The 26468-nt window shown below is 37.1% G+C and overlaps 1 protein-coding gene across 2 annotated transcripts; it reads left to right on the forward strand.

Moving 5' to 3' along the window:
* The first annotated feature begins 485 nt into the window (after window positions 1-485).
* On the forward strand, window positions 486-23324 carry LOC121951032 (macrophage mannose receptor 1-like). Of its 2 annotated transcripts, none has more exons than XM_042497207.1 (31): window positions 486-657; window positions 1111-1467; window positions 1811-1981; window positions 2161-2316; window positions 3821-3931; window positions 6668-6805; window positions 6895-7074; window positions 8418-8572; window positions 9125-9238; window positions 9503-9618; window positions 9725-9873; window positions 9962-10161; window positions 11740-11855; window positions 12333-12408; window positions 12520-12673; window positions 13432-13470; window positions 14404-14567; window positions 14681-14742; window positions 15371-15471; window positions 15599-15741; window positions 16283-16388; window positions 16644-16771; window positions 16862-16906; window positions 17857-17959; window positions 18668-18900; window positions 19162-19327; window positions 20195-20359; window positions 20502-20618; window positions 21415-21570; window positions 22429-22458; window positions 22689-23324. In XM_042497207.1, the coding sequence occupies exons 1-31, from the start codon at window positions 555-557 to the stop codon at window positions 22928-22930; spliced, it is 4296 nt and encodes a 1431-aa protein (XP_042353141.1). In that variant the 5' UTR covers window positions 486-554; the 3' UTR covers window positions 22931-23324. The 2 variants fall into 2 exon arrangements, with proteins under 2 accessions (XP_042353141.1, XP_042353142.1); XM_042497208.1 differs by having other exon boundaries at window positions 12336-12408.
* Window positions 23325-26468: the final 3144 nt, after the last annotated feature.

Genomic DNA, 26468 nt, shown 5'->3' on the forward strand with positions numbered 1-26468 from the left:
CTGAAACCAAACAACAAATGTTAAATGAGCATCAACGCCCATAACTATGCATAACTTTGGGCCTTAATAAAATGTAAATGGTGGAGTTATGTAAAAAAAAAAAAAAAAAAATCAACCCTGCACAGGGAAATTAGTTGAGGAGACCGTAACCATTTTTTTTGTAGCAGACTGTAAACATGTTTATTTCTGCTGTATAGTTGGCCATTTTAACTGAGAGGTTGGATGCTGCGCCACTGGACCACTGACTCTGATGAGTCATGTTTAACACAAATCTCTTACACATCATTTTGTTCCAGGACAGGAAGTGAATGGGGCCACTTTTTGCCATTTCTGGAGCATGACTCCGTGCAAGACAGAAAGTGTGTGTTTGTGTATGTTGCTACTACTTCCCTCCCAACCCCCCCTTTTACCAGTGGCAAAATGTTGAAATGTGCCCATCTGAAACATGACACTTTCTCAATGAGAAGGAAAAAAAAGGGACAGTGTCAGTGGTATTAAGATTCCCTCCTTTTCATGTTCATGCTCATAAGTCCTCTGCTTGCAATGCGTGGACAATGTCTGCAGCTCTGAGACTTATCAGAAGAATGCTGACCCAGAGGATAACTCTAGCAGCCTTTGTGCTCCTCATCCCAACATCTGAATGTTTAACAAGAAATGGTACAGTAGAAATTTAAGCTTTCTTATGTGACATATTCTGCTTGTAAGGACTTAGTTCCAAGTCTTATATTATGGTATATTGTTAGTTTTTTGTTGTATTGGAGATTATTCATTTGTGTCATTACAGGATGGTACTCAAAACTACTGCTTAATCTGGATAAGGTTGTTACTTATTATTATAGTTGATGTGTCATTGTCACAAACCTTATTAAGACCTGAAGCAACATGCTTTATCTGAAGGATGCTCTAAGTGCATCTCTTGTCTTGTGTGTCACAGTGAAACAGGAAACAATTGTTTGCATTTATTTTTATTTTCTGAATTAGATGATTTAAATAATAATAACATTGATAAAAACACATTTCAGTGAAGGTTGTGCAAAAGCTTATTTTAAATGAATAAACTTCTGCTTTTGTGCCACATAATTTAAACATTTTTTAAACATCTCTCTGCAGATTCCCCGTTTGCACTCACTAACAAGGCCACTGGTTTTTGTTTGGTGAAAAGAACAACCCGCTGCCTTGAAATGCGCTGGACAACCGGTGATCGGCTTTTTGTTACTTCAAGCAGAAAGTGCCTGGGTGCGCAGGGCAAAACTGTGGGGAGTGAAGTGAGCCTCTACGACTGTGACGAGAAGAGCGAGCTACAAAGGTGGGAATGCAAGAACGAGACACTGCTCGTCCTCAAAGGCCAACAGCTCTACATTGAGGTCAGGGCTGATGAGTCGGTTGCTCTCTCAAAAACCTCGGGGCCAAACAATGAGTTCACGATTCAAGGGACAGCAAGTGGTGCTTGCTCGAGAACATACAGAGGTACAGTATAAAACCTCTGCTCTGAGGTTAATAGCCAACACAGTGAGCAAATGAACTTCCTTGTGACACACATCAGATTTTGTTTGGATACTTAAGCTCTTTATGAGGATTTATCACAAAACCTGTGTATTCTAAGTGTCACAAATGAGGTAGCATGATGCAACTCACTGGAGTTTGGCAGTGCATGCCTGGAGTGCAATAATGATGAAGAGAAAACAACCTCATGATTTACTTCTGCTTTAAAAGAATCTGACAAAAACAATAGGTCTTTGCAGAATAATTCATTTGCAGCAGTTCAATTTAAGATTTAATTTGATTAACCAATGTCTTTTTTTTCTTTCAGAGCTTTACACTATTGAAGGAAATGCATTTGGAAAGATTTGCATGTTTCCCTTCCTGTACAAAGACCGCTGGTTTGGAGACTGCACTACGTATGACTCCTCAACAAAGCGTCAATGGTGTGCAATTGGAACAAAATATGATCAAGAACTGTGGGGATACTGCCCGACTACTTGTAAGTACTGCATTCAAGATTTAAATCTCATTACAGTGAGTAAGAAGCATGCATCTTTCAGTTTTAGCACACATTAGATTACATAACAAGTTGTTGTGCACTCGTTTTGTCAACATGCAATAAGCAATATAAATTCTGAATGACTTAATAATTTTCCATTTCTCTGTATGCATACACAGCCACAGACCACTGGGCGAAAAACGCTGTAACAGGATCATTTTACCAGCTCAACACACAGGCGGTCTTGACTTGGGACCAGGCTGCAACTAGCTGCAAACAGCAGGGGGGCTCCCTGCTTAGCATCACTGATCCCAATGAACAGGCTTTTATCTCAGGTAAGGTGCTACCGAAACATACTGACCCAACATAGAGAGGTTAGTTTCTACAGATATCATTAATAATTGCTTATATCACATGGGCTATAAATTATTTGATATTAAATCAAAAGATCCTTAAACTACCACCACATTACGCTATATTTTTCCATTATATATGATCATACCCAATATACTATTTTGTGATAAATTGCTATTTAAACTTCTGTTTTATGCATTCATTCTGAGGAAGAAAAAAATATATTAAAGATCTTTAAACAGAGTTTCTGCAGCTTACGACTTTTAAAGACTTTTCAGCACTACTTAGAATTAAATTTAGGCCCAATATTACAATATCCATTTTTTCCCCCTAAAAATATTTATTGTAACATTTTTGGTGATGTTAATGCAATCATCAGGGGGCAAAATCATGAAATCCTATTTCCCATGTTGGCATTTTTAGGACTTTTTAAAGATTCATTTAAGACATTTCAATATCAGTTAAGGCCTTTTCTAGAATAATGAATTCAGTTCTGTTTAAGACCTTCTATGGATGGGAACCCTGCTTAAAATGTTTACCAAGTTAATATTTGTCTGATGATTGAACTCAAGTTGACATGCCATTTTTCAAGTCAGGAGTTTTCTCAGTTCAGGTCAGGTTAGTTGAGGTTGATTTTTTATGAACAACATTATGATGAAAATACAACATTTGAATTCAAACTGAATATATTTCATGCAATTGGATAACGGAGTTAAGGGTTTTAGCTGTGTTGGATAAAAAAAGGGAATCATTGCACTCATTCCTTTCAACATTATTATTATTATTATTTTTTTGGCTAATATAAAAAAGACTAAAGCGTGGGGGCTTTCTTAAATTTGTCAAGGGAAAACAGCAGTATGCACATATTAAGGGGCAAAGCTATCAAGTTTACTTGCTTAAAGCTTAAAGCTACTCCAAGTTTAATGAAGACCACATTTCTATCCTGCCTGGTTCTTAAGTGTGCAGCCTTCCTTAAAATGACCCATTAACCTTTAAGATACCAGCTATTTTAAGAAAAAGAGAACAAAACCTCACAATCAACCTACTGTTTTGTTAAGCAGTTGGTCCATGAATCATTGTTACAGTGGAGAGAGATTGTGCAAATAGTTTCGTTCAGGAGATGATATGAAGCCTCTGCATTTGGTTGCTAATCTGAAGTCAAATTGGAACTGAACTGTTCTCCCAGTCACACTTATTCAGTAAAGCATTTTCACACATTATTAGATTTATCTGTACATGCGCTGTTTTAGGGTGAAAGTCATCAGGAACATGATAAATATTGTAAGATTTCCCTATACATTATATTGCTTTTGTATTGATGCTTTTGGTTTATTTCGTTGTGCTTGTTTGACTCTGATTCTGTCTCTGTGCATGTTATTAAGCAACACAAAAGAGGAACATTGTGGAAAAGAGGAACAATTTCTTTACTCTGTCTTTTTCCCTTTTTTGTCCCTCTCAACCACACAAACACACAAAAACACACAGCCCTGGTGGGAACAGGAAAACATAAACTTTGGATTGGGGTGGTCCTGGACCCAGAGCATGGCTGGCAGTGGTCTGACAGGAAACCCTTCCGTTATCTCAGATGGAGCACAGGTAAGCCTTCACTCCAGTTAAATGGCTTAAAATGCTCACTTTAACACTATAACAACTTTATCAGTTAAAGAGTCACGTGTTTGCCTCATGAGTTGGTAGAGACCAAAAACAGAGCTAAAAGAGAGCGAATATTTAACTTGCATTCATCAAGTTGACTCAAACATGACTCCAAATAAATGCTAATGTTGCGTTGGATTTGTTGTGTGAAGTGTCAGCCGTTTGCTAACACGTTTTCATTTAAATTATAAGTTGACGGTATGACACTGTGGCGTTTGCAGCTCGTTGCCACGGCCCGCAGGTGGCTAAACATTAGCTTAAGTAATTTTTTTTTTTTTTTAATAAGGCAAACCCATGTAAAAAAAATGTTTTCAACATTATCTTTTCATCCTGTCAATCATAGTTAGTCTTGTCTTCTGTGTGATTTTACCATTTATCTTTTGATTAGAGCCGATCCATTCTCCTTTAAGGCTGGGGTGGGCAGTTTTCAGGAAAAGTGGGGAAAAAAAGACCAGAATTGAAATTACACCTCCCTCATTTCTGTCCTAAGACCCCCCCTACTGGACAAGTGCAGTATGCATGCTCTTTATACAATAACCTGTACAAATACTATACTGTGCCTAAATCTGATACTATCATGATGCAATACATTGTGTAGGCTACACTATGTACTTACTCGCATAATGTGTGAATTTTGACAGGGTAATGTTTTCTCAAATGAAACACAGATTTTGCACAATTATCAGAAATGACGGACACAAGATTTGACAGTTTTTCCTCTGCTCGGCAAACTAAATCCGGTGGAGAATTATTGTCAATATTTATAACATTGTCACTTGCCAAAATATATGCTTGCTTTATGTGCTTATTTGTTTACTTGTCTTCCACTGTAGTGATTTATAGGGCTGTACCCGACTCAGAATTATGTCAAATTGAATTAGATTTTGTTGTTCAATATGAATTTTCGACGATTTGTTTTGTTTTCTATACAATGTTCTAAAGTCTGAATGGGAAATGACCGAAGTTCAGTGTGACAGCTGCATTCATGTTATATAGTAAATATCCTAACGGTGCTTGATAGATCGTAAATGTGCAACAAATTTGCAAAATTTTTGCCGATATCAAACAAAAGCCAGAGACTGTGCTCCTCTCTGCTGCTGTCAGCATGTCTGCAGCTCCATGTATCAAAGAGTAGTATGAAAATCAAGAGCACTCACTCCGCAGATAAATCTGGGGACTTAGAAGTACACTGCACAGGCAAAAAACGACTGCTAGACTTTAAGCAATCTTAGTGACTGAGGGTGTCCAACTGATGATTCGAATCTCCAACTTTCAAGGGGCAGTCCTATTTATTTATTTATTGTAATTAAAGTGAGCATGCATTCATGGCACATTATGAGTGCACTAAATGCATGAATATGTGAATGTTGTCGAATATCTGCCCACAAATCTCATACTACAATCTTCTACAGTGAAGACAACATTTTAACATACAATAACATCAAACGAAACAATGCCCATAAACTGTATAGCTTATGCCAAAACAACAGCAGTGCCTGATGATAAAATTGACAGCCAGCTAGCAAACTAATGCCAGCGCTGACGTTATAGTTTGCGATACCAAATTATTACAGAATTAAAGTAACTAACTGATGGCTTAAATCCAACAACAATATAGTGGTAGTGGACAAGTACACTTTTATGTATATAATGTTTTGGCATTTAAAGCCACAGTTGGCAGACATTTCACCAGTCTGAAATGTGTTTGTGGTTCTGCTCCTTCTAAGTAGGCAACATGGCGACCGTTGAAGGTGAGAATTGTCTAACGCTCCACACTAAACTTTTTGACCATTATGAGTGCACCACCAGGGTACTTGCAGTGCACTGCATTTTGCCATACTTCTCAGTGTGAACGCACGGTACTGGTCATTCATCTCAATGTGATCCTGTTGCCATTAAACAGCAGCAACTCTATGGGAATTACAATCCTATTTTTTTTGCAAATTTATGAACCTGTAAAGCCGTTTGAGATGATATTCTGTCATTTAAAGCTTTAGCTAGCTACATATAGACATACATTTAAACTGGCTTCAGTCATGAGCGTTTGGCTGAGGTTAGCAGAAGGCTAAACTATTGCAACATTTTATTTACATCTCTAAAAGCAGGCAGTTGTTGCCGATGCTGGAATAGCAACTTTTTTCTGCAGGACTCCCTGCCATTAAGCAACATTAGAAGAAATGTGCACACAAATTTGAATTTTTAGAGCAGCAAATCGGAACAGACTCTCTCCGAAATGGCCTGTTGATTGGCCAAAGTCTCCCATCATAAGCTAGATTTTTACTACAAAAATCTAGTTTTCTCTTAGCCCACTTGAATTACATTATGCTGAAAAGATATTAAGGAAATTTTACCCAATGATACACACACCCACACACACACACACACACACACACACACACACAAACTGCCTACCCCAGCTTTAACTCAGTGCTGTGTTTTGTACAGGATTACATAAATTGTCATACCTTGTGATATTCTAATGAGTTTGGGTTTGTGGAAAACAAGTTGTATTTTTCACAGGCTCTAATTAAATGGTATAAATGTAGTATTCTGTTCATATTTGAAACCACGTCATTGACACATGCAAATTCTATAACTGATGTGAAACTCTTGGAACAAAATGTATGTGGATCTTCACTGATAAAAAAAGGAATCTTAAATCAAATCATCTTGTTTTAGGAAATCCACTTCCTAATCCGGGACACAACTGTGCATTTTTGGACACTGCTGGGCAGCACATGTGGCAAAGTTCAACATGCGGCAAAAAACTGGGCTACATCTGCTACAAAGACGGGGCCGCGCCAGCTCCTCCACAAAGTACAGAAACATATTCCACACTGTTCTACACTTTCACTGTATGATACCAGTCATTCAATCCCCTTCATCTTTAACCTTTTCACTATTAGTTGAGCAAGGACACTGTGCCACCCCTTGGATTCCCTACAACGGCCACTGCTTCCAAATTCTGCGTACTCCAACTCAAACATGGAGTGGTGCCCAGAAAGCGTGCCGCAAAGAAGAAGGGGATTTAGTGAGCATCCGTAATGTGGAGGACCAAAGCTTCGTCATCTCTCAACTGGGATTCGGTATGTAAATACTATAGAAATGAACACAGTCCAACTTTTGAGAACGACTGAGACTGTACTGGTCTGTTTTTGCTGAAGACCAATTTTAAAACATAATCTCTCTTTTTTTAAAAATTCAATATGGGAATCTAAAAAACTCAAAACATTTCAACAGTAAGAGAACATATCAGCACATACTTAAACAACTGCAACCATTAGAAACCTATTCTACGTTACTGCAAGTAAAGAAGACGTATTCAGACCTTATTAGTTATTAAGTAATGAGGTTACTTACTTATCTAAGGAAAAATTGTATATCAGGCGAAGTTGTCATACTCTCACCTCCAGTTCAGTCATGTCCAAATTCATTAAGCTGCCTGTATGAAGAAAAAAAAAAAGGTTAGACCATTCTTGATATAAATTATATGAGCAATCTTGACACTAAATAGTAATTATGGTTTGGCAATATGAAGAAAATTTAATATGATATGTTTGTCTAAACACTGTGGTATCATTAATATTGTGAGGTTGACAACAGATGCTTTTGCAAGATATTTGCACAATGAGATTTTTGATTAATAAACATCAATAATTGTGCAACAAATATGACTAGGTGGGTAAAGACAAAAAATAGAACAATCATTTCATCACTTCACTGTAAAGCAGGCTTAAAACGAGGAAAATACACTTAATATATTAGGATATCTAAAATCTAATGCTACGGTAGATGGCGAATCAAATATCATTTCAGTCAATGAGATCAGGATGGTAAAATAAGGTATGGTTGGGAGTGAAGGGAGACAGCATTGCCATTTAAAATTAAAATGTTTAAACTTTTTGCCTTCCTCCTACATAGAATTTACAAGCGGATGGCACATAGCTCTTCAAAAACCACGGTCGATCTGGATAACTGCTGGACATTACTAGAAAAACTGCATAAAATAATAAACACAAAATTATTTGATTTAATTTAATATAATTTAATTGAATTCTTGAACAATACAGCATCACCATCGCAAAATATCACCAAGTATGTTTCGTTGAACCATCCTGACATTCCATCGGTCTGATTGGTTTTCCTGTGCCTATCTAATGGACAGTCCTTAAATTTATTTATTTATTCATGTTTGCTGATTATGCAGGGATCTGCAAAGAAGAGTTAATATATAGTAAAGACAGTAAAAACTGTTTTAGTATATAAAATACTGTTTACACAGAACTTGCATATAGATTTAATGATGTCTGTAATTTCCCATGTTTACCAGCGTTGCATGGTATCAATGACCCCATGACTTTCAGTGTGTAGAGTATGTTAACAAGTGTGAAATTTTGGACAATGGTTGACATGAGGTCTATGTCTGAAGCATCCACTGATGAGCTCTGGATCGGGTTTAACGACATAAGGACGGAGGGGCTGTTTGACTGGAGCGACCACTCTACTGTCAGCTTCACCAGCTGGCAGTTTGGGAAGCCTTCTGTCTCCACTGATGCAGATGACTGTGTTCTTATTACAGGAGAGGTAAGGAGCACCGTGTAGATATGTCGCTGCACATACATTTAAACCTTCTTATATACAGACATCTTATGCACAGATATCTGGAAAAACATGCATGCAAACAACTGGAGTCCTGGTTTTTATACAATGCTTTAAACTTAACTTGAGCATACACATAAATTAAGAACTTTAATCAGATTCATAGATTTTTTTTTTTTTATGAACATATTTTTGGTAAGTAGAAACTAAATTCACAAGAATTGTGACAACTTAAAACAACTTACTCATATTAATTATAATTTCTTACAAGTTTGAGGTCATTAAATAGCAAATTACGAAAAAAAACACCTCACACTGGAGTGCAGGGAATGACATTCAAGTCAAACCACAATAGTAAGTAGTCCAAGAGCAAATGGTATGTGTATACATTTTCTTTATTTTCTTTTTCATATTTATTTTAAACTGTTTTTTTTTAAGTAAAAGTAAAAACATTCTGAGTATAAGTATATATAGTCTGTTCATGCAAGAGTCAATCTACGTCCATGCAAATGTTTTACAGTGCTTTTTTTCTTGCAGAATGGGAACTGGGCAGATCACTCATGTGATGAGAAGCATGGATTTATCTGTATGAAGCAGAGCACCACTGAAGTCACCGGAGAAGAAGTGAATTTGGATTTAGGCTGCAAAGCTGTGAGTAAAGTTAACAAGTAATCTTATATGAAAAGAAAAAAGTACCTGACCTTTATGCACAATTGGCTAATTAAGGTGCTAGCCTTTTATGCATGAAATACGACAACTTTAGCCAAAATGTGTATTTTTTTAATATACATTTTTGCTTTTTTTTTATTATTTTTTTTATTAAACATGCATTTTTTAGTCCAATCCTGGGTTATTATCACATTCATATGGAGGTCAGCTAAGCATCAGTTGAAATCAGTGCTCTGTTTCCTACAGGGGTGGAAAAGACACGGGTCGTACTGCTACTTTGTCGGAACAGAGACAAAAACCTTTGATGAAGCTAAAGATGACTGCAAGACCTCAGACTCCTACTTAGCTGATGTTTCAAATGGGTGAGAACACTTCCTGTTTTTATTTGCCATCTATCACTGTAACAGCTGTAAAGGACTAGACAGCATGTATCACAAATTAACCTAATGAGAGAGAAAATATTTCCAGGGTGGATAATGCCTTCCTTGCCAGCTTGGTTGGGCTGAGACCAGAGAAATATTTCTGGCTAGGCCTCTCAAACCAGAAAAACATCGATCAATTTGTGTGGACCAACACAGACTCTGTGAAGTTTACTCACTGGAATGCTGAAATGCCAGGTATGCAACATCATCTTTAAAACAGAAAGCATAAACAGCAGCTCAACAATTAAAGTCTAACTACTTTTCTCTTCCATCAACACTTAAGGTTTCCAACAGGGCTGCGTTGCCATGACAACCGGGGTTTTGGCTGGACTCTGGGACCTGCTGCCTTGCACCAATAAGGAGAAATATATCTGCAAACACCTGGCGGAGGGGGCAGTTTTAACTGCTGCACCACCAACACAAACTCCTCCTAAGTGTGAGGAAGGTTGGAATCGAGTAGGAACAAGGAGCATGTGTTCTAAGGTACCACCAGAGATCAAACACGGCTAAACACAAAAAAAACATGCTAATGTTTTACCAACAAAACCAAAAGACCAGTGTACTGCCAACATAATTTATTAAACATGAACATTTAGGCTACTGCAGGCAATTCAAATAGCAAAAAAAAGGTAACTGTGACAATTTAAGTACAAGATCACTCACTGCTTTAAACTACCACTACTGTATATACACATTTCTTTCTCGTCTTCTCTTTACCATGCGTGTTTTGTTCATTCAATTGTGCTGCACTGGGATGGAAAAATATGTTAGCACCTCTTAACATCCCACAAACAGACCACAGTCCTGACCTTGTTTCATAATGAAATGCAATTAATTATAAGCAGCTATAATCTAGATTTTTAATATTAAAATGTATTAAATGACAATGTGAAAACAACAACAGTCATGAAACTACACAAAATTATCACCCCAGCTTAAAATGGAGTTTCAGCTCATTGTTTAGCTGTCCCGTAAATAAGCAACTGTTTGCTACCGAGTTTGCCAGATCAACATAAAGGGATAGTTCAGATATTTTGAAGGGGGGATTTTTGTGGTACTCATCCAGTGTTAGTGTATCATATACAGTAGATGTCAGCTGGCACAATGCCAGTTTGGAGAAGCAGGCTGGAGTCCAAGACAGAAGCTAAGCAATGCACTGCTGTAGAGGGGCAACAAAAGGTATTTAGGGGGAAAAAAATCAATATCAGTTTGAGCGTACATTATATTGAGACTATTTACACTACCTGACCTTAATTTCAGATGCGTTCCAACAGGGAAGCTATTCAAATCGGCAGTCCCCCATCTATGCTCTCGCCAAAGCCACCAAACTTCATTGACAACAACAGTAATTTTAGCTCCCTGAACAACAGAGATGCTCGACTGCATGGATCAGTTAGTTAGTTAGTGTTATTGCATGACTTTGTTGAATGTAAACTAACCCCTCTGAACATCAAGGTCACACAAAAACACTAATGAACTGATCCAGACAGCAGTAGACCAGCAACTCCTGTGTTCAGTGATGTTAAATCCCTGTTTTTACTCAAAGAAGTCTGGCTTTGTAGAGAGTGACATAACGGCTTCGTTTTCTCATTGGCAGTGAAAAATACTCTCAATATAGTGTACACTTAAACTGTTATTCATTTCTTTTAGGTGGCTAAAACATGTTTTGTTGCTGACTCTTTCACAGCAGTAGGTTGCTTAGCTTTCATGTCGGACTCCTGCCTGCTTCTTCAAACTGGGGACATACTGACCTCTACTGTATGTAACATACTGTCTATAGATAAGTGTCCCAAATAACACAAATTTAAGAAAAAGGAACCATCCCTTCAAACGTCAATGTTGTGTTCACAACAGGTTTCTGCTACCCCCATGTGGCCATTTTTACTAGTTTAGAAATTGGTCAGAAATATTTGTTCTTTGAGGAAATAAATGTTTTTCTCTCAGTGATATACAAATCTAGGCTAAACAATTAAATAAAAGTCTGTTCATATCACCTGCTCTACTGCTGTTCAAATATGTATCTACAATAACCTGGCCTTCACTTCTTGTCTTGTCCTCAAGTTTTTTACAGGGCCTCGGTCAGATGAGAAGACCTGGTTCGAGGCTAGAGATTATTGCAGGGCCATCGGAGGGGATCTGCTCAGCATTCACAGCTCTACTGAGCTGGCTATGACACGGTATGAGCAGCATAAATACCATCTGAAGTTAAAGCTGCAGCACCAGAAACTTGGAACTAACACACATTTCTTGCAACAATAAAGAGGGCACTCCAGTAGAGGACTTTAAAACACAAAGACTGGCACATAGAGGCAAACACATGTATTACAACAAACCAGGTCTCTATGGAAATATTTAAACTTGCAGCAAACAAATAAAAAAAAATTAAACTGCTTATAAGACGTGCTAACTGAATATTTATAGCAATATTTTCAAACAGCTGATTCGAGTTCATAGTTCAGTTTCATCTTGAAGGCAACGATGTGCAGACAGTTTATGTTGCAGCTGAAAACAAAGCGTGAGTACGGTACAGTACAGCAGAACAAACAGGGTAGGGCTACATCCGATAAAACTAGGCAACAGCTTTTTTGTTTAAGCGCTCTAAAATGAGGTTGTATATATACTAGTAAGAATCATCTTTGTAATTTGGTGTCCAGCAGGCATGGAAGAGCCTGGATTGGACTTCGTATGCCTGACCCAGTTACTGGATATCAGTGGAGTGATGGATCTGCGGTAAGTTAACTGTGCTCTGCTTTTTACAGCAAACACAATAACAGAAATCATTCAGTACAGATCTTTTCTTAATATTCACAATATTTTTTTGTTGCTTCTTTTTGTTCACAGCTGAACTTCCAGCACTGGCAGGAAGGGGAGCCAAACAACCATAATAATGACGAATCTTGTGCTGAATTCAGAATGTATCACTGGGATGACGGCGGGTCTTGGAACGATATGAACTGCGAGAGTTACAATGACTGGCTATGTCAGATCCGTGCAGGTACAGTTGAAAAAATGTGTACTGTCTTAAATTTGACAAACTATGTTTGAAAAGAATTACAAATCTCACACAGTCCGCCGATGTAAACTCCCTAAAATGTTGCTCAAGATCAAATTCAACACTTTAGCATTTGTTTTCTATGAAGTATATACCTGCACTATAAAAAGAAACTATTTGGTTAAACTTAAAAAAGTTAGTGCCCCAGCTGCCTTGATTGTTTTTTCAAGTTGATGAATTTGAAAAGAAAAGTTGAGGTGATTTTATAATGATTCATCTTCAAATTTCAAACTATCAAATCCAAACAACTTCAAAATTCAAGGCAGACCAGACACTGACTTTTAATTTAAAACAAATTGTCTCTTTTTACAGTGTGTATAAACTAATAAAGCAAATATTTTTTTCATGTAAAATGTTTCGTATTTGGACAAAGTTGTCAGATTATCAAATACTGACTCATTTTACAAAGACAAGTACTCTACATCATTTCTGATGATTTAATAATTTCGCAACCATCTATGTTAACCCATTTTCTTTAGTTTTTTTAAAGTAATTTGCTAGATAATGTTATCCACAGTTACTCACAGCTTGAGTAGTCAAACCTACACGACTGCCATACGCTGTCCAATTTACATTATCCCACAGTACGATGTTAGACTAGATTAGATTAGATTAGATTAGATTAGATTAGATTAGATAAGAATGGCAGATTTGTTTGCTCTTTTCCTACATGGAACTGACACTTGTGTGTGGCCTTACAGGAGTGACTCCGAACCCACCTCCAAATAAAACTATGACTGGTAAGTTCAGCCTTTGAAACCTGACCATTTGAGCTTGACTACTTTCCAAAACATGGGAAGAAGGCAAAGAGCTAGGAAAACAGAAATGACCCAGAAATTAGCAAAGAGAATAGCAAAAAGTACAAGAATACTACCTGAAAATTAGCGGGGAAAAAAGAAAGAAAAATTAAAAAATAAAACCTCCAAATTTGAACGTTTATGCAGGTCAGTGAAAAAGCACAGGTGAAGCACGTTACTAAGCAGCACTTTGAGTCACAGCAGAGATAATTGATCAGTTGATTGATCCCGTCAGAGGTGATTCTATCAGTAGATGACAGTAGCTGAGTGAGTGAGTGCAATCTTTTAGACCCAGCACAATGAACAGTTAAAATTCACTTTCACTGCACCTGGTTTTCTACTACTCCATCTGTGCTAACAGTACGCTATGCGCTCCAAGAGTGTAGTGCAATGTATACTGCAAGGCCTATGTATTTCACACAACAAATGTTTTAATTGTGGTGGTACGCTACAAATAAATGAATGTGTGGGAAAGCCTTAGATGCAGAGATGGCTGTAGATAAGATTGCTTTGAGGGCTTTCTGCCAGAAAACAGTATTGATTTGGATTAAAATAAATAGATTTCTGTCAGAAAGGGCTTTCAGACTGGGCTTTTTCAGGGGGAGGGCTTAAAGAAAAAGGCGCTAAAATGGAGTGTTTCAGACAGAGGTTGTACACAGGTGTGCCAGCACAGACAGTATAAGGAACATCATATTCTTTTTTGACCATTAAAGCATGTAACAGTGTTCTAATATAAACCCAAAAATACAAGTATGAACCTGAAAATGAGAATAATACATCCCCTTTAAGAGCATGAGCTGTAAAAGGTTTACTTTCTATTTATTAACTTGATAATAAAATACAATAATTATCGATATGTTCATAAAATCTTTGCAGACTATAACATCACTTCAGATGGTTGGCTTGTGTGGAGAGGGAATCAGTATTACATTAACAGAAACTCAATGGCCATTGAGGATGCTCGTCACTACTGTCAGAAGCGTCACGGTGACTTGGTATCCATCACCAGTAATGATGAAAATGTCTTCATATGGAAACAAGTAGGTGTTTTTGTTTGTTTGTTTGCTAATCATCACAATCAAATTTCACATATACTGTATTAACAGAACTAGTAAGCAGACAAGCTTGTATGTATTTCTGTGTGTGTTTACAGGTTTCCAGAAGCTATGGATCCTATTATTTGGGGCTGTCAGTGGATCTTGACGGGTCATTCTGGTGAGCACAAAATGTAATACAGTCAAGGTTCCTACAAATTATCATGGACAACATTTTCAAACTTTAGTAGAAGTGGGGCATAGTAATGGAAACTTTGGGATTCATACATTTTAAATCACACCTTGGTGACATAATTTTAATTTTATTCAAATATATCACATTTTCAAAATGTACTCAAATATAATTCCATCTAGCTGGCATACATGGATCAAGAGAAAACATGTATGTGATCGTAAAAAAAAATGCACTGACGCATTTTAAAGCTAAGTTATGTCAACAGCTTCAGAAAATAAATATGCCGTTATGCTACTTGGGAGATTATCTGTGGCAAATTACTGTAACAATTTATTTCATTATACACAACAAAATTTCCTGACTTTTCCAAATCTTTAAAGGACTAGTTCCATGACTTTTCCAGGCCTGGAAAACAAGATTGTGAATTTCCATGACTTTTCCAGGTTTTGCCTGACTGCTTTATTTTTGTATTGTCAACCTACATTTATTGTGACTTGTCTTCTGTTTTGTTGCCATGAAAAACAGCTACAACTTGAAAAAAAGGTCCAACATAAAGTGATTATTGTCTTAATGATTACACATAATTATTACATTCAGCTGTATGTGCTTTCAGGTGGACGGATGGTTCTCCAGTGGGGTTACAAAAATGGGATGAAAATCAACCAAATTCCGATGCCTTTGATGAGAACTGTGTTTATATGAGTTATTACATGGGTGAGTATTTTGGTGAAAGTCAGATTAAACAAAGTGTTTACCCTTGATGAGATGCTCTGGATACGATTTGATTAAGTAAAATGTTGCTGCTAAAATGTTTGTCATTGTATCTCTGCTGTACGTACAGGCTTTTGGCGCACTTGTAATTGTGGCCAAGAACACCAGTTCATTTGTAAACGAAGAAACTCAGCACCTGTCAACACCACTGCAGCCCCCACAGTTCCTCCTAAAGGTGGCTGCCCGCTCAAGTGGTCCAAATTTGACTCAAAGGTCAGAATCACCATTAACTGTTAAAATCTGCAGTGCGAAATTTTTACGTCAAATTTTAAATGTTAGTTCTTGAACATTTAGTAATTCTTTGTCCAAGGGACTGATCTGAAGTGGCACTAATTAAAAAGTCTTTGGAACTGATTAGGTTTTTGCAGGTGTGTTTTACAAAACTGAACGTCTAAGTGAGGTAAAATAATGAAGTAAGAAGACTGAAATTCATTTTAAAATGTCATCTACTTCACATTAAAAGAGAAAGTGATACGTATGAGTTCATCAGAAAAAATACTATAGATCAGATATTTATCTATAGCATTCATGCAACAATCAAGCCTTCCTTTTTTAACATAAATATAGAATAGATATCTTTGAAATATACAACGGTGAAATTGATTTCGGGACCAGAAGGAGCTGATAAATACAGTTTGGTAAAGGAATAAAATTCATAGATGTTTTGACATAAATATAAGATGTCATCAAAACTCAATGAAATAGGGCTAGAGTTTGGTTGTATAGTGAAAAATAATTTTGATTTCTCATCTAGTGTTACAGTGTTGTCACTAATCGAGCAGCCACCTGGGAAGAAGCAAGGAGACAGTGCATTACCATGGGAGGCAATTTAGTCTCAATTCCCACAAGGCGTGTACAAGGTTGGTTCAACTGTTTTAACAAACATTTTTTATAATTATCATTATCTTAGGTAGTAGTGTGTACATTGTAAATAAGCAAAATATTTGGAAGAATTAGTAATAAATCTTAGGGGAAGACCTCGAAGTGAGTTAAGATGTTTTGTCAACCTAATGTAAATCCAACTGTAAAGTAAACCTTTATCAACATTTCGTTGAATTTCTTGTCAAAATGAGGTGGAAAAAAAGATTAAAATTACCTAATTTTCAAATTTTCAGCATTTTTGACCACCAAAATGGCTGAAATATCAACTAAAGACCTGTGGATTGGTTTAAATGGAATAAAACAAGATGGATTTTATTGGACTGATGGCAAAGCAAGGCGATACACCAACTGGGGATACTCTGTAAGTACACACAATCCAGAAGCTTTGTGTTGAGTTACTGTTAAAAAGAAATACAAATACTCAAAACATGTATCTTGTTCTGCTCTTCAGAAACACAAACGTCGTCCGGGGACCTTTTATCAAAGATGGAATGAGGTAACATTTCCAGGAAAAAGTAAAATATTACTTGTTAGTTTTAGTCATGACCTCAGGCAGACAAAAGTCTCCTCCACAAAAAAAACTTTTAAGACTTGGGGTGCTATCATACACTCTGTGCAAACTTTTACATTGTGCAGTGCAACTGTATTTGCTTGTTTTGTACCGAGGCAGTTGTCGTTGTCATGGCCAGCACCCAAGTTGTGTAAGTAGCAAATGTGCTTGTGCCCATATGTGCATCTGTGTGTGTGTGTGTGTGTGTGTGTGTGTGTGTGTGTGTGTGTGTGTGTGTGTGTGTGTGTGTGTAGGTCTTAAAATGAGGTGTGGTCAGGTGCATTGTTGGCGTATTGCTATTTTAAGGCAACAAACAATGGTGACTGCACCACTGACAACCCAGACATTTACACATGATGAGCAGCATCATTGATTATTTTATATAGGATAAAAGTTTGTTTCTGTTTCCTCTGTCAAGCTATAGTTTTCAGTTTTACTGTTTAAAAGTCCCATAGTATTTGCTACAGTCACACTACAGCTCTTGATCCATTACTCTCAGCAGAGAACCACTCCTTTATTTTGCCCAATCCAACATTAAATTAGCTGCAGCTGAGGGCACCTCTGGCTTTTAAAGGGAGGCAATACTCTTATTATTTTAATTCATGTTAAGTTCAAAACACACCTATGATTAATTAAGGAATTAAATACAACCCCAAATACAACCTTTTGTGCCTGACTTTGCAGAATTTAATTAGCAAAAGTGGAATTGAATGTGACCTTGATGCACTTGTGCCATGCACTTAAGATCATTCCCTATGGATTGTTTAAACAAGGCCCTCAGTCATCAAGCCAGTCAAGACCACTTCAAATTTAAAACCATTCAGCATTAGTTAACAACTCAGATGTCACATTGAGAGGATTTTGAAATCCTAACCATTCCCAATGTCCTTCACCAGGAAGACTGTGTTATCATGAACAGCAACCCTACCCTTGGCACCGGTAAATGGATCGTAAAGCATTGCAATGACACTAATGGATTTGTCTGTCTTCGAGGTCTTGGTGAGTTCATTCTCTCTATCTTTCAGAAATTGTACGAGGATTAAAAATCAATCATGCCATATGTTGTTTAAATTTACGTACCGTATGTCTGGCGTTAAAGGAGATGTATGTGACATTCAAAGTATATCTATAGTTCAGAGTCTGGGGTGGGATTGTCTGCACAGTCAGAGGCTAACAGCAATGGTGCCAATGCAATAAACAGCGCTAACAACAGCAACAGTGCTGACAGCTAACACTAGCCCTTTTTAAAAAGAGACTGCACAATAAGGCCACTATCAAGCCCCTTATTGTTGCCTCCTTTGCATTTTTGCACCGAACCAACAACAGGTTGGTATCATCCCACCACTTTGTGATTTTAAATAGCATGCTGGCATTGTGGAACAGAGAGGGCTATTGTTAACCTGGCATCTCTAATAACTAATAGTGTTTTACTGCTATCATTGTTCTGAATGTCACATACAGCTCCAGTCAGTGATTGGTGTGCGGCACCATTTTGCCCAAACATCTTATAGTATTCCATGTAGTAGAGTGTTTTTGCTTTACAAGAGATATGCATACATAGACAACATGGTTTTGGAGAGCTGTAGTAGTGAAATAAAAACTGAATTTGTGCCAGATATTAAGTAATTATCCTATATTTTTTGTGACAATAATGATGTCCATGATAATGATAAACAAAACTGATTTATTCTACCATTTGATTGACAGACCCAAATCTCCAGCCTCAGCCTGAGCTACCTGTTTCAAACATTTATGTAACTCTGGCAAACGACAGCATCAAGGTTGTGACTAAAAATATGACCTGGGACGACGCAGAGAAACAATGTGAAAGTGAAAATGCCAAACTAGTTAGCCTGCGAAATGAATGGACACAGGCCTATGTCGAGTTGCTTTCTTTAAATCTCAAAACTCCTCTTTGGATTGGACTGAACAAAGATAAGGTAAAGAGCTCCGACCACCTGAACTCACTGGTTCCTGGAGAAATTATCATTTAAAAAACTCTTTAGTCAGATATTACATGTTTACTTATTAATAATTTACTAAAACTGATTACCTATGACATACAACACAGAACTGATCACCGACTCTTAACAGAAGGGGTGTTACATTAAAGTCAACAATTATTTGATTTATTTGGCAAAGAAAGCCATTTACAATGCATGCTGAGTTAAAATGCCATTTTGATCTATTCCTTTTATCAGACAGACGGGTATTTTAAGTACATGGATGGCTGGCACCTGAACTCTGCCAGCTGGGCTGAAGGAGAACCAAGCAGGGACAAACCGTGCGTGTACCTGGACATGGATGGAAAATGGAAGACCGAATACTGCAATCGGACCATGAACAGTGTTTGCATGCAGTCTACAGGTACAATCGTTAGCAGGCAACACACTGAATCCAATCCATTCATCGTGCTGAGTGTCAACCTCTGTAGGTTGAAGTAGTTTGACTGTAAATGCTGTAATATACTCTACATTGCTTATAGCCCAACTAATAGTAGATGTCTGAGGTAGCCACTGATATCAATATTGAGGATCTTAAATAGTCTGATAATGATTTATTGTCTGACTGTAACTGCTGCGAGAACAAGCAGAATTGTGACCAAGTTGCGTACTACTACGCAGAAATGTTCTTACTTCGTTCTCAAAATGAGTGCCCACTCAAAATTATCACTGGATTCATGGCAGGGTTGCATCAGCCAATTTTGATCTTACCACCTTTTGTATTTTAATGAATTAGAGTCAGTCAAAATTGACAGGCTTGTGCCGATATTTGCAATCAGCATACATTAACAGCATTAGCAGCAGACTTAACAGAAGGCTCACAAAACAGTGAACAACAAGCTTACAACGGCAATGTGATAAAAGCACAACACAAACCAGCGACATCCAGTGTCACTGCCACTTTTTGTCTTTGTTGTGACAAAAAGTGGCAGTGACCTCACCAGTGCCTTTCTGAAAAGGCAAGAGATTTTCAACTTAAAATGTAAGGAGTGGCCGCACAAAAAAAGCGGCGCGCTCGGGAAAAAGATGCCAGGCACATAGCTATGCTCTGAATGTCGCGTACGACAATTCGTGAGCACTGACTTTGTGAAAAAGGTCAATTTATTTAAATAAAACACTATAGTCTTAATTCAGGATCTAGTTCAAAGTTAGTTATTATAATGATATAAAGGTTTCAGGTAAACTGCTGTGATTAATTTGTAATTTGCTGATCTGGCTCTGTCCCTCACAGATGTGGCACCAACAGAGTCAGCCAGCTTCCCAGGGGTTTGTCCTCCAGAGACAAATGAGGACTACCACCAGAGCTACACCTGGATGCCATATAAGGGTCATTGTTATCTGTTTATAACCGAGGAAATTGAATGGGCTGATGCAGCTAGCAGCTGTGTCAGGCATGGTAAGAGAGAGGATACTGAGAAAAATGATATGACGTTAAAATCTTTAGTATGAAGTGAACTGATGTCAGTAAAAATCAGTTAACAACAACTAGTACTAAGTGTGCAGTGATTGTTACAATCAGACTGTTTTTTGTTGTGAAGGTGGAATCCTGGCTAGCATTGAAGATCCTGCTGAGCAAAATTTCATAAAAACCAGTGTGGAAATATTTCAAGATAGCCACAGCGCTTTCTGGATCGGCTTGTATAAAACTCATAAAGGTATGATCACATTCTTGGCCGCTGCATGTAAAACATTTTCCAGGAAAAAACATGTACTGTGGAGTTATTTAGCTTACATTCATTGTTCCTCACCAAAACACATTTCCCCAGGGCAATATTTAAGAAGTTCAGAGAAGGTATTACAATTCAAACACAACACTTTGTGAAGGCAGTGGACTGACAGTCATAAACATCCCAGTCTAAAAAAAAAACCCCAAAAACGAATGTGAATGACTCCTTGTGCATGTTGTATTGACAAATTTGACAAACACTAAAGACATTTCCTGTGTATATATATATTTATATATTGTTTTATAAGTTAACCACATGGTTTCAGTTAGTTTTCATTTTGTAAATATGGTATTTTTTTATTTTTATGGTTTTAACTCAAAAGGTTTTTCACATGTAGTTTTAGTTATTTTTATCAACCTTGTTCTTTACTACATTTGATGGTACACTGCTGCATATCTTATGGCGTATTACCACCATCTGTCGGTTGGAATAATGTGAAACCAATTGCAGAAATGTGTATCACATCATCTGCATATATGTGTACATAATAGCTAATTTGTCATGCAATCACTTTTCCAGCTCATGAAGTAAAATAAACCAAAACATTTGGAAAAAAACTGAGAAAAACAGTTGCCCTTTTTTTTGTTCCTTTGTTCTCTTTACATATGACACAGCCACAACAGCACACACGCGGCAAATTACAGATATATAATGATATCAAGTGGTTATATGACAAACTGCCAAAGTGAAATTTTTAAAACATTAACTTTCTGTTCGACCTTAGGGACGTGGAAGTGGTTGGATAAAACAGTCATGGACTACACTAACTGGGGTATAGATGAGCCTGATGATGACTACGGAGAGATTGGAACCTCAGATGGGGCTTGGAGGACGGGTCGTAGATGGCACGACAGAGCGTACATCTGTGAAACACCAAAAGGTAAGATCATTGTTCCCATATATGGTGTTTTCATTAGGACTTCCACAGGAGTAGGAGGGAGCTGTACTCAAGAGTCTACTTAAGATCCATTTTCACAAAAAGCGACAAAATTGTACCATTATTCTACATCTTTATGAACAGTTTTTGTTAATATGCAGCTTATTTTCAAACAACAGTGAGGGTCATCCTCCATCAACTTCCTTAAACTTAACATCCAAAACAGCATCAAATGGCTTATTAAACCAAATTTATCAGAAAAACAAACACTAGAACCAACATCAGGGTTAGAAGAACTACCCAAAATGACAGAAACTATCTTTGGAAAAAGTTTATGGTCTATACTACAGCCAACCACCAGGGGGCGACTGTGACATTTGGCTTCACTTTTTGGGAGTCGTCCATCTCTATATACAGTCGATGGTGGAGACCCACAATGATCATGTTCAACCTAAATATAAGCAATGACAACCAAGTTTTATTTTGAATCAAATTGATTTATTTAAATTTATTTTTATTTTATTTTGTTGCTGGTTTAGTAAATTGTAGCCTGTTTCATAATGAATCCGCTTCTTTCCTAAAAATGGTGTGGGTTTTTTTTTTTTTTGGGTGGGGTGGGAGGGGTGAACGCAGCTATTGCATGTAAGTTGACTGATCTAGGAGCATGAAAACATGCGCATTCATTGATAGAGTAAAAGAGATTTGGGTAGGGCCCATTTAATGGACTTTTTCAGGGGCCAAGACTGCTGTGGGCTAGCTTACATAGAAGTGGATGCAGGAGGGAGGTGGAGCTGAAAAAATGTCATTTATGCTTCTTTAACGCAATCTTATCTGAGCATTTTTCCCTTCTTCTCCCAACAGTGATGCCCGGAGAATCTGGATCAAAACTTGGTAAGTTACTACACAACTAACGGAGACAAAAAGCTGATTATTTATTATTTTAGCCAATTTCTTTAAAAATAATAATAATAATGATAATAATAATAGAGAAAAAGCTACATGTAATGCACCAGTTATCAGACACTATGTCGTGAAATCAAATTAAAAGAAAATAATTATATTTGAAGTTAAATTTTTGATCGTTTTGACTGATTAGTATCTACCTTCTGAATTTTGTGCAGAACCTCACATAGGTCAGGATCCTCGCAGTCGTGTCCACACGAGTCTGGTAGTTGTGCTGATCATCGCTATCACATCTTCGCTGATAGTCGTTGCATTCTACCTCTACAAGAGGTCTCCTACTCCCTTACCCACCTTTGAAAATCCACTCTACGCTGAACGATCCCAGCCAGATGTGGTTGACACCAACAAACTGATAGAGAACGCAGAAGTAGAAAACCCTGAGCCTATTATAACTCTGTGATTTAGAAAGAAGCAGAATCTAGTGGGACATGCACTATACTGTACTGTATCCCAGACAGATGTATTACACATTGATGCTTTATTTGTGTTTATGCATCTTTTTTTACTGTGTTCGGTATGTATTCAGTTATTTAACAATATGTCACTAAGTGTGAGTTTCAATGGAGTTGGTTATGTCTGATTTCATGGAACAGAACAATTTAGGCTCTAGGATGTCTCAATGGGAATGATTGATATTTTGATTTTGTCTTTTTTATCTATGATTGAATGTATATAATTGTTACATGTTATGCTTTAGCTCACTAGATGCTGTTCATTGCTTGCATTCTTGATATGTGTAAAAAAAATCCCACTGCCTGTCACTGTTAAATGAATATTAAACTTGGCACAAAACATTGCATTGTAATTTAATGAGTTATGCAGTATCTTATGACATAAAATAACACAAAGGATCTAAATACTTCCCATCACTGTACAAAAGAAGCTCAAAATCGATTTAAAGCTCAAATAGGATTATGGGATATTTTAGCAGAAATAAAATATGATGTAATAATTATGTTTTCTTCAGTGTATTATCACCCAAAAATAAGTTTAGTTTTCCCTACCTAAGAATGAGCCGTTTATGTATACATAGGGAACGGGTCCTCGTCCATGGATATCGGTAATGTTGCGCTGCCATGTTTCTACAGAAGCCCAGGATGGACAAACAAAATACTGGCTCCAAAAGGGCCACATTTTCACTTTGGCCACCGTAGTAAGGAGCCTATCTGTAACAAGTTGCATTGGAGTCACTTAACATGAAAATGCTTCATTCAGTGTTTCTTTCGGTTTAAATCACCTGGTCCAGTTGTTTTGGAGCGGAGGAGACCTCTGCACATAATTCGGCTTCTAGTGACAAACTCCCTAACATCTAAATCATAAGTTATTGGACACACGTTTGTTGGTAGTGGACGAGCTGCTGACACCAACAGCATCAAAGATTTTCTGATTTTTAATGTGAAACTGATTTATTACACCTTTCTACCAGTATAAATCCCCGGGTCCATTGGTCTTGGCAAGGCATTGTTCTATAGCTCTTTTGTTGTTTTAACTACGTACTTTTCTAACAAAGGACGACATTTGTTGTTTAGCTCTGTGAACGTAGCCTTTGTTCAGGTTTCACCTTGCCCTTTTCTGTGATTTTCTTTTTTTCAGGTGTGTTTCTTAAACAATAATCCAAGCTTTACATTTTTAAAAAAAATTTCCTCATCAAAATGAACAAAATGCTGAGATACTGGCAAAATATAAAAGTAGCATATTAAATTAAAAAAAAACAAAACATGTTGTTTGCAACCCTAAAAACACAAAGGCCTTGCGACCCTTCCTTGAAGCTCCGGTAACCCCTCGTGGAGGTCAGGAGCCCCAGCTCGATAACTAATGATCTTTATGAACTAAAAACAGCTCTTGTATGTGGACCTTGCCCATCTTCAAACCAACTCTATCCACTGACAAACCCTTTATTTCGGTAAACTGCAGGCTTACTTGTTTGAATAAATTAAAGTTTTTTTTACAGTCACTAAGATCTCTCTGCTCAATATGTAGTCACATTTTAAAAGTAGCACAAGATTTGGCTATTGTGGACCATACCATTAAAACAATTTATGTTGTTTTCACAGAATATGCAGTCAATTAACATGTTTCCAAAATATCTGAATGTATTTTTTTATGTACAAGCCTACACAATACCAACATTTGGGATATTTCTGGTCTTATTTATAAATGTACACATGTCAAAAATAAAAACAAAGTTCAAATCCTTAAATACACTATAAACCTTTTACTTCCGCAGCAGCTGACAGCTGATACAACTGATAAGCATTTTTGAGTGAACAGATTACTGTAACACTGAGAAATAGCTGATTTCTAGTAAGCTGTGTAAAACAGAGCAACCACAGTTAAACAGGTGCTGCAGTTCACATGGACATGTACAGTAAAAAGGGAAGTCTTTGATTGGGTTTTGTGAGTAACACAGAGGAGAAAGGACATAGAAAAATACTGTCTGGACAAGGGAGATGGAGAAGATCTGGCTCAGGAGTAACTGGACTGTCAGAAACTGTACATTCTTGTGTTTTTCCCCTTCTGTGCCTTTTTTAAAAAACTGTAATTATTACTTTTTACACATCTGGACTCCATGGCCAGTTTCTTTTGCTAATAAAGCTTTTACTGCAAGAATTATCTTTCTTCTTTTCTACACTCAACAAAAAATGTAGAGTGGTTTACATTAAACTGAAACTGAATTATATTTAAAAAATATATATATATTTTCGTATAGTCTGTTGTAGAAATTAAACTGTGATTGAGCTAGGATCTTGGATGAAAAAAACGTGCTGGTGTTTAAAATAAGTCGTTTTGCATTTTGGAATGTAGAGCCGCTATTTAACAAACAAAACATGGTTTTGAGCAGAAAATAAACTACTTGGCTAACTGTGAGTGATGTTTGTGTGTTGCTTGCTCACAATTGTTAAAAAAAAAAAAAAAAAAAGCAGAAGAAAAAGCAGCTGTCTCCAACCCCACCCAAAGCTCTTTTGGATGAACAAGCAATGACACAGTCCACAGTCTCACAATCACAAACCAGCCACGTTTTTACCAGAACCGTTATAATCAAAGATGTGTCAGCAACGGTCTGCATTGCACAATGAACAACTGAAAAGAACTGCAGTAGCAAAATATTGGATCACACTGATTGTCAGCACATTACTCTGTTATTACAGTTTTCTTTTTTTTTTTTTTTTTTTTTACCACCCAAAGCTGTTTCGGAAGAGCAAGCAGTGACAGTGGCATAACAAACCAGACACGTTTTTACCAAAACCGTTGTAATCAAGAATGTGTCATCAACGGTCCGCATTGCACAATGCACCACTGAAGTGAACTGCAGTAGCAAAATCTTGGATCACATTAACTGCCATTACAATATTGCTAGTTATTACAGATTTCCCCCCAAAAAAGAACAATTAATGAGACCATTGCACTCTCTTCTTCTGTCTGATGGTTTGTCCTGTAACATCTCTGTTGTTGCCTTTTCTATCCTCTCTGCAGAATGTGACAGACCCACTGATGTTGTCTTTGTTCGTGCCTCAGGTCGAGAAAAACCTGCTATTTTTTGGTTCCAGCTGGAAACCAACTTTTCAGGTTCTTAACAAATTTATTTTTGGTCAAAATGCTCTGAATGCCTCAAAATGAACCACAACAGAACTGCTTCCATGTTGTGGAAAAGGGGTAAAAGTTTAAAAGGTTAAAGATTAAACTAAAAATAAACCATCCAGCAGACTGTAGACCTGTTGACCTGGAGGTGTTCAGCCTATTAACTCCTTATCCTACTTAAGTATACTGAATCCTAAATATCTTTGTTGTGTCATTAATATACAAAATGTTATGTACTGGTCAAAAGCTCAGTGACAAACCTTAAAAGCCACAAAAACAATAGCAACAATTCAGTTGCAGATACATGACTTTTGATATATTAACCTTACAGTATGAACTCAAGGAAACAGTGCAGAAAA

The sequence above is a fragment of the Plectropomus leopardus genome, chromosome 12 (genome assembly GCF_008729295.1).
Source record: "Plectropomus leopardus isolate mb chromosome 12, YSFRI_Pleo_2.0, whole genome shotgun sequence".
NCBI classification, from domain to species: Eukaryota; Metazoa; Chordata; class Actinopteri; order Perciformes; family Serranidae; genus Plectropomus; species Plectropomus leopardus.

Excerpts from the sequence above, each read along its gene's own strand:
- LOC121951032 (XM_042497207.1), top strand. The coding sequence starts at position 555 with ATGTCTGCAGCTCTGAGACTTATCAGAAGAATGCTGACCCAGAGGATA. Across the intron at positions 14,568-14,680 it reads ATGTCTTCATATGGAAACAA|GTTTCCAGAAGCTATGGATC; the intron begins GTAGGTGTTTTT and ends GTGTGTTTACAG. Across the intron at positions 15,472-15,598 it reads TTATATGAGTTATTACATGG|GCTTTTGGCGCACTTGTAAT; the intron begins GTGAGTATTTTG and ends CTGTACGTACAG.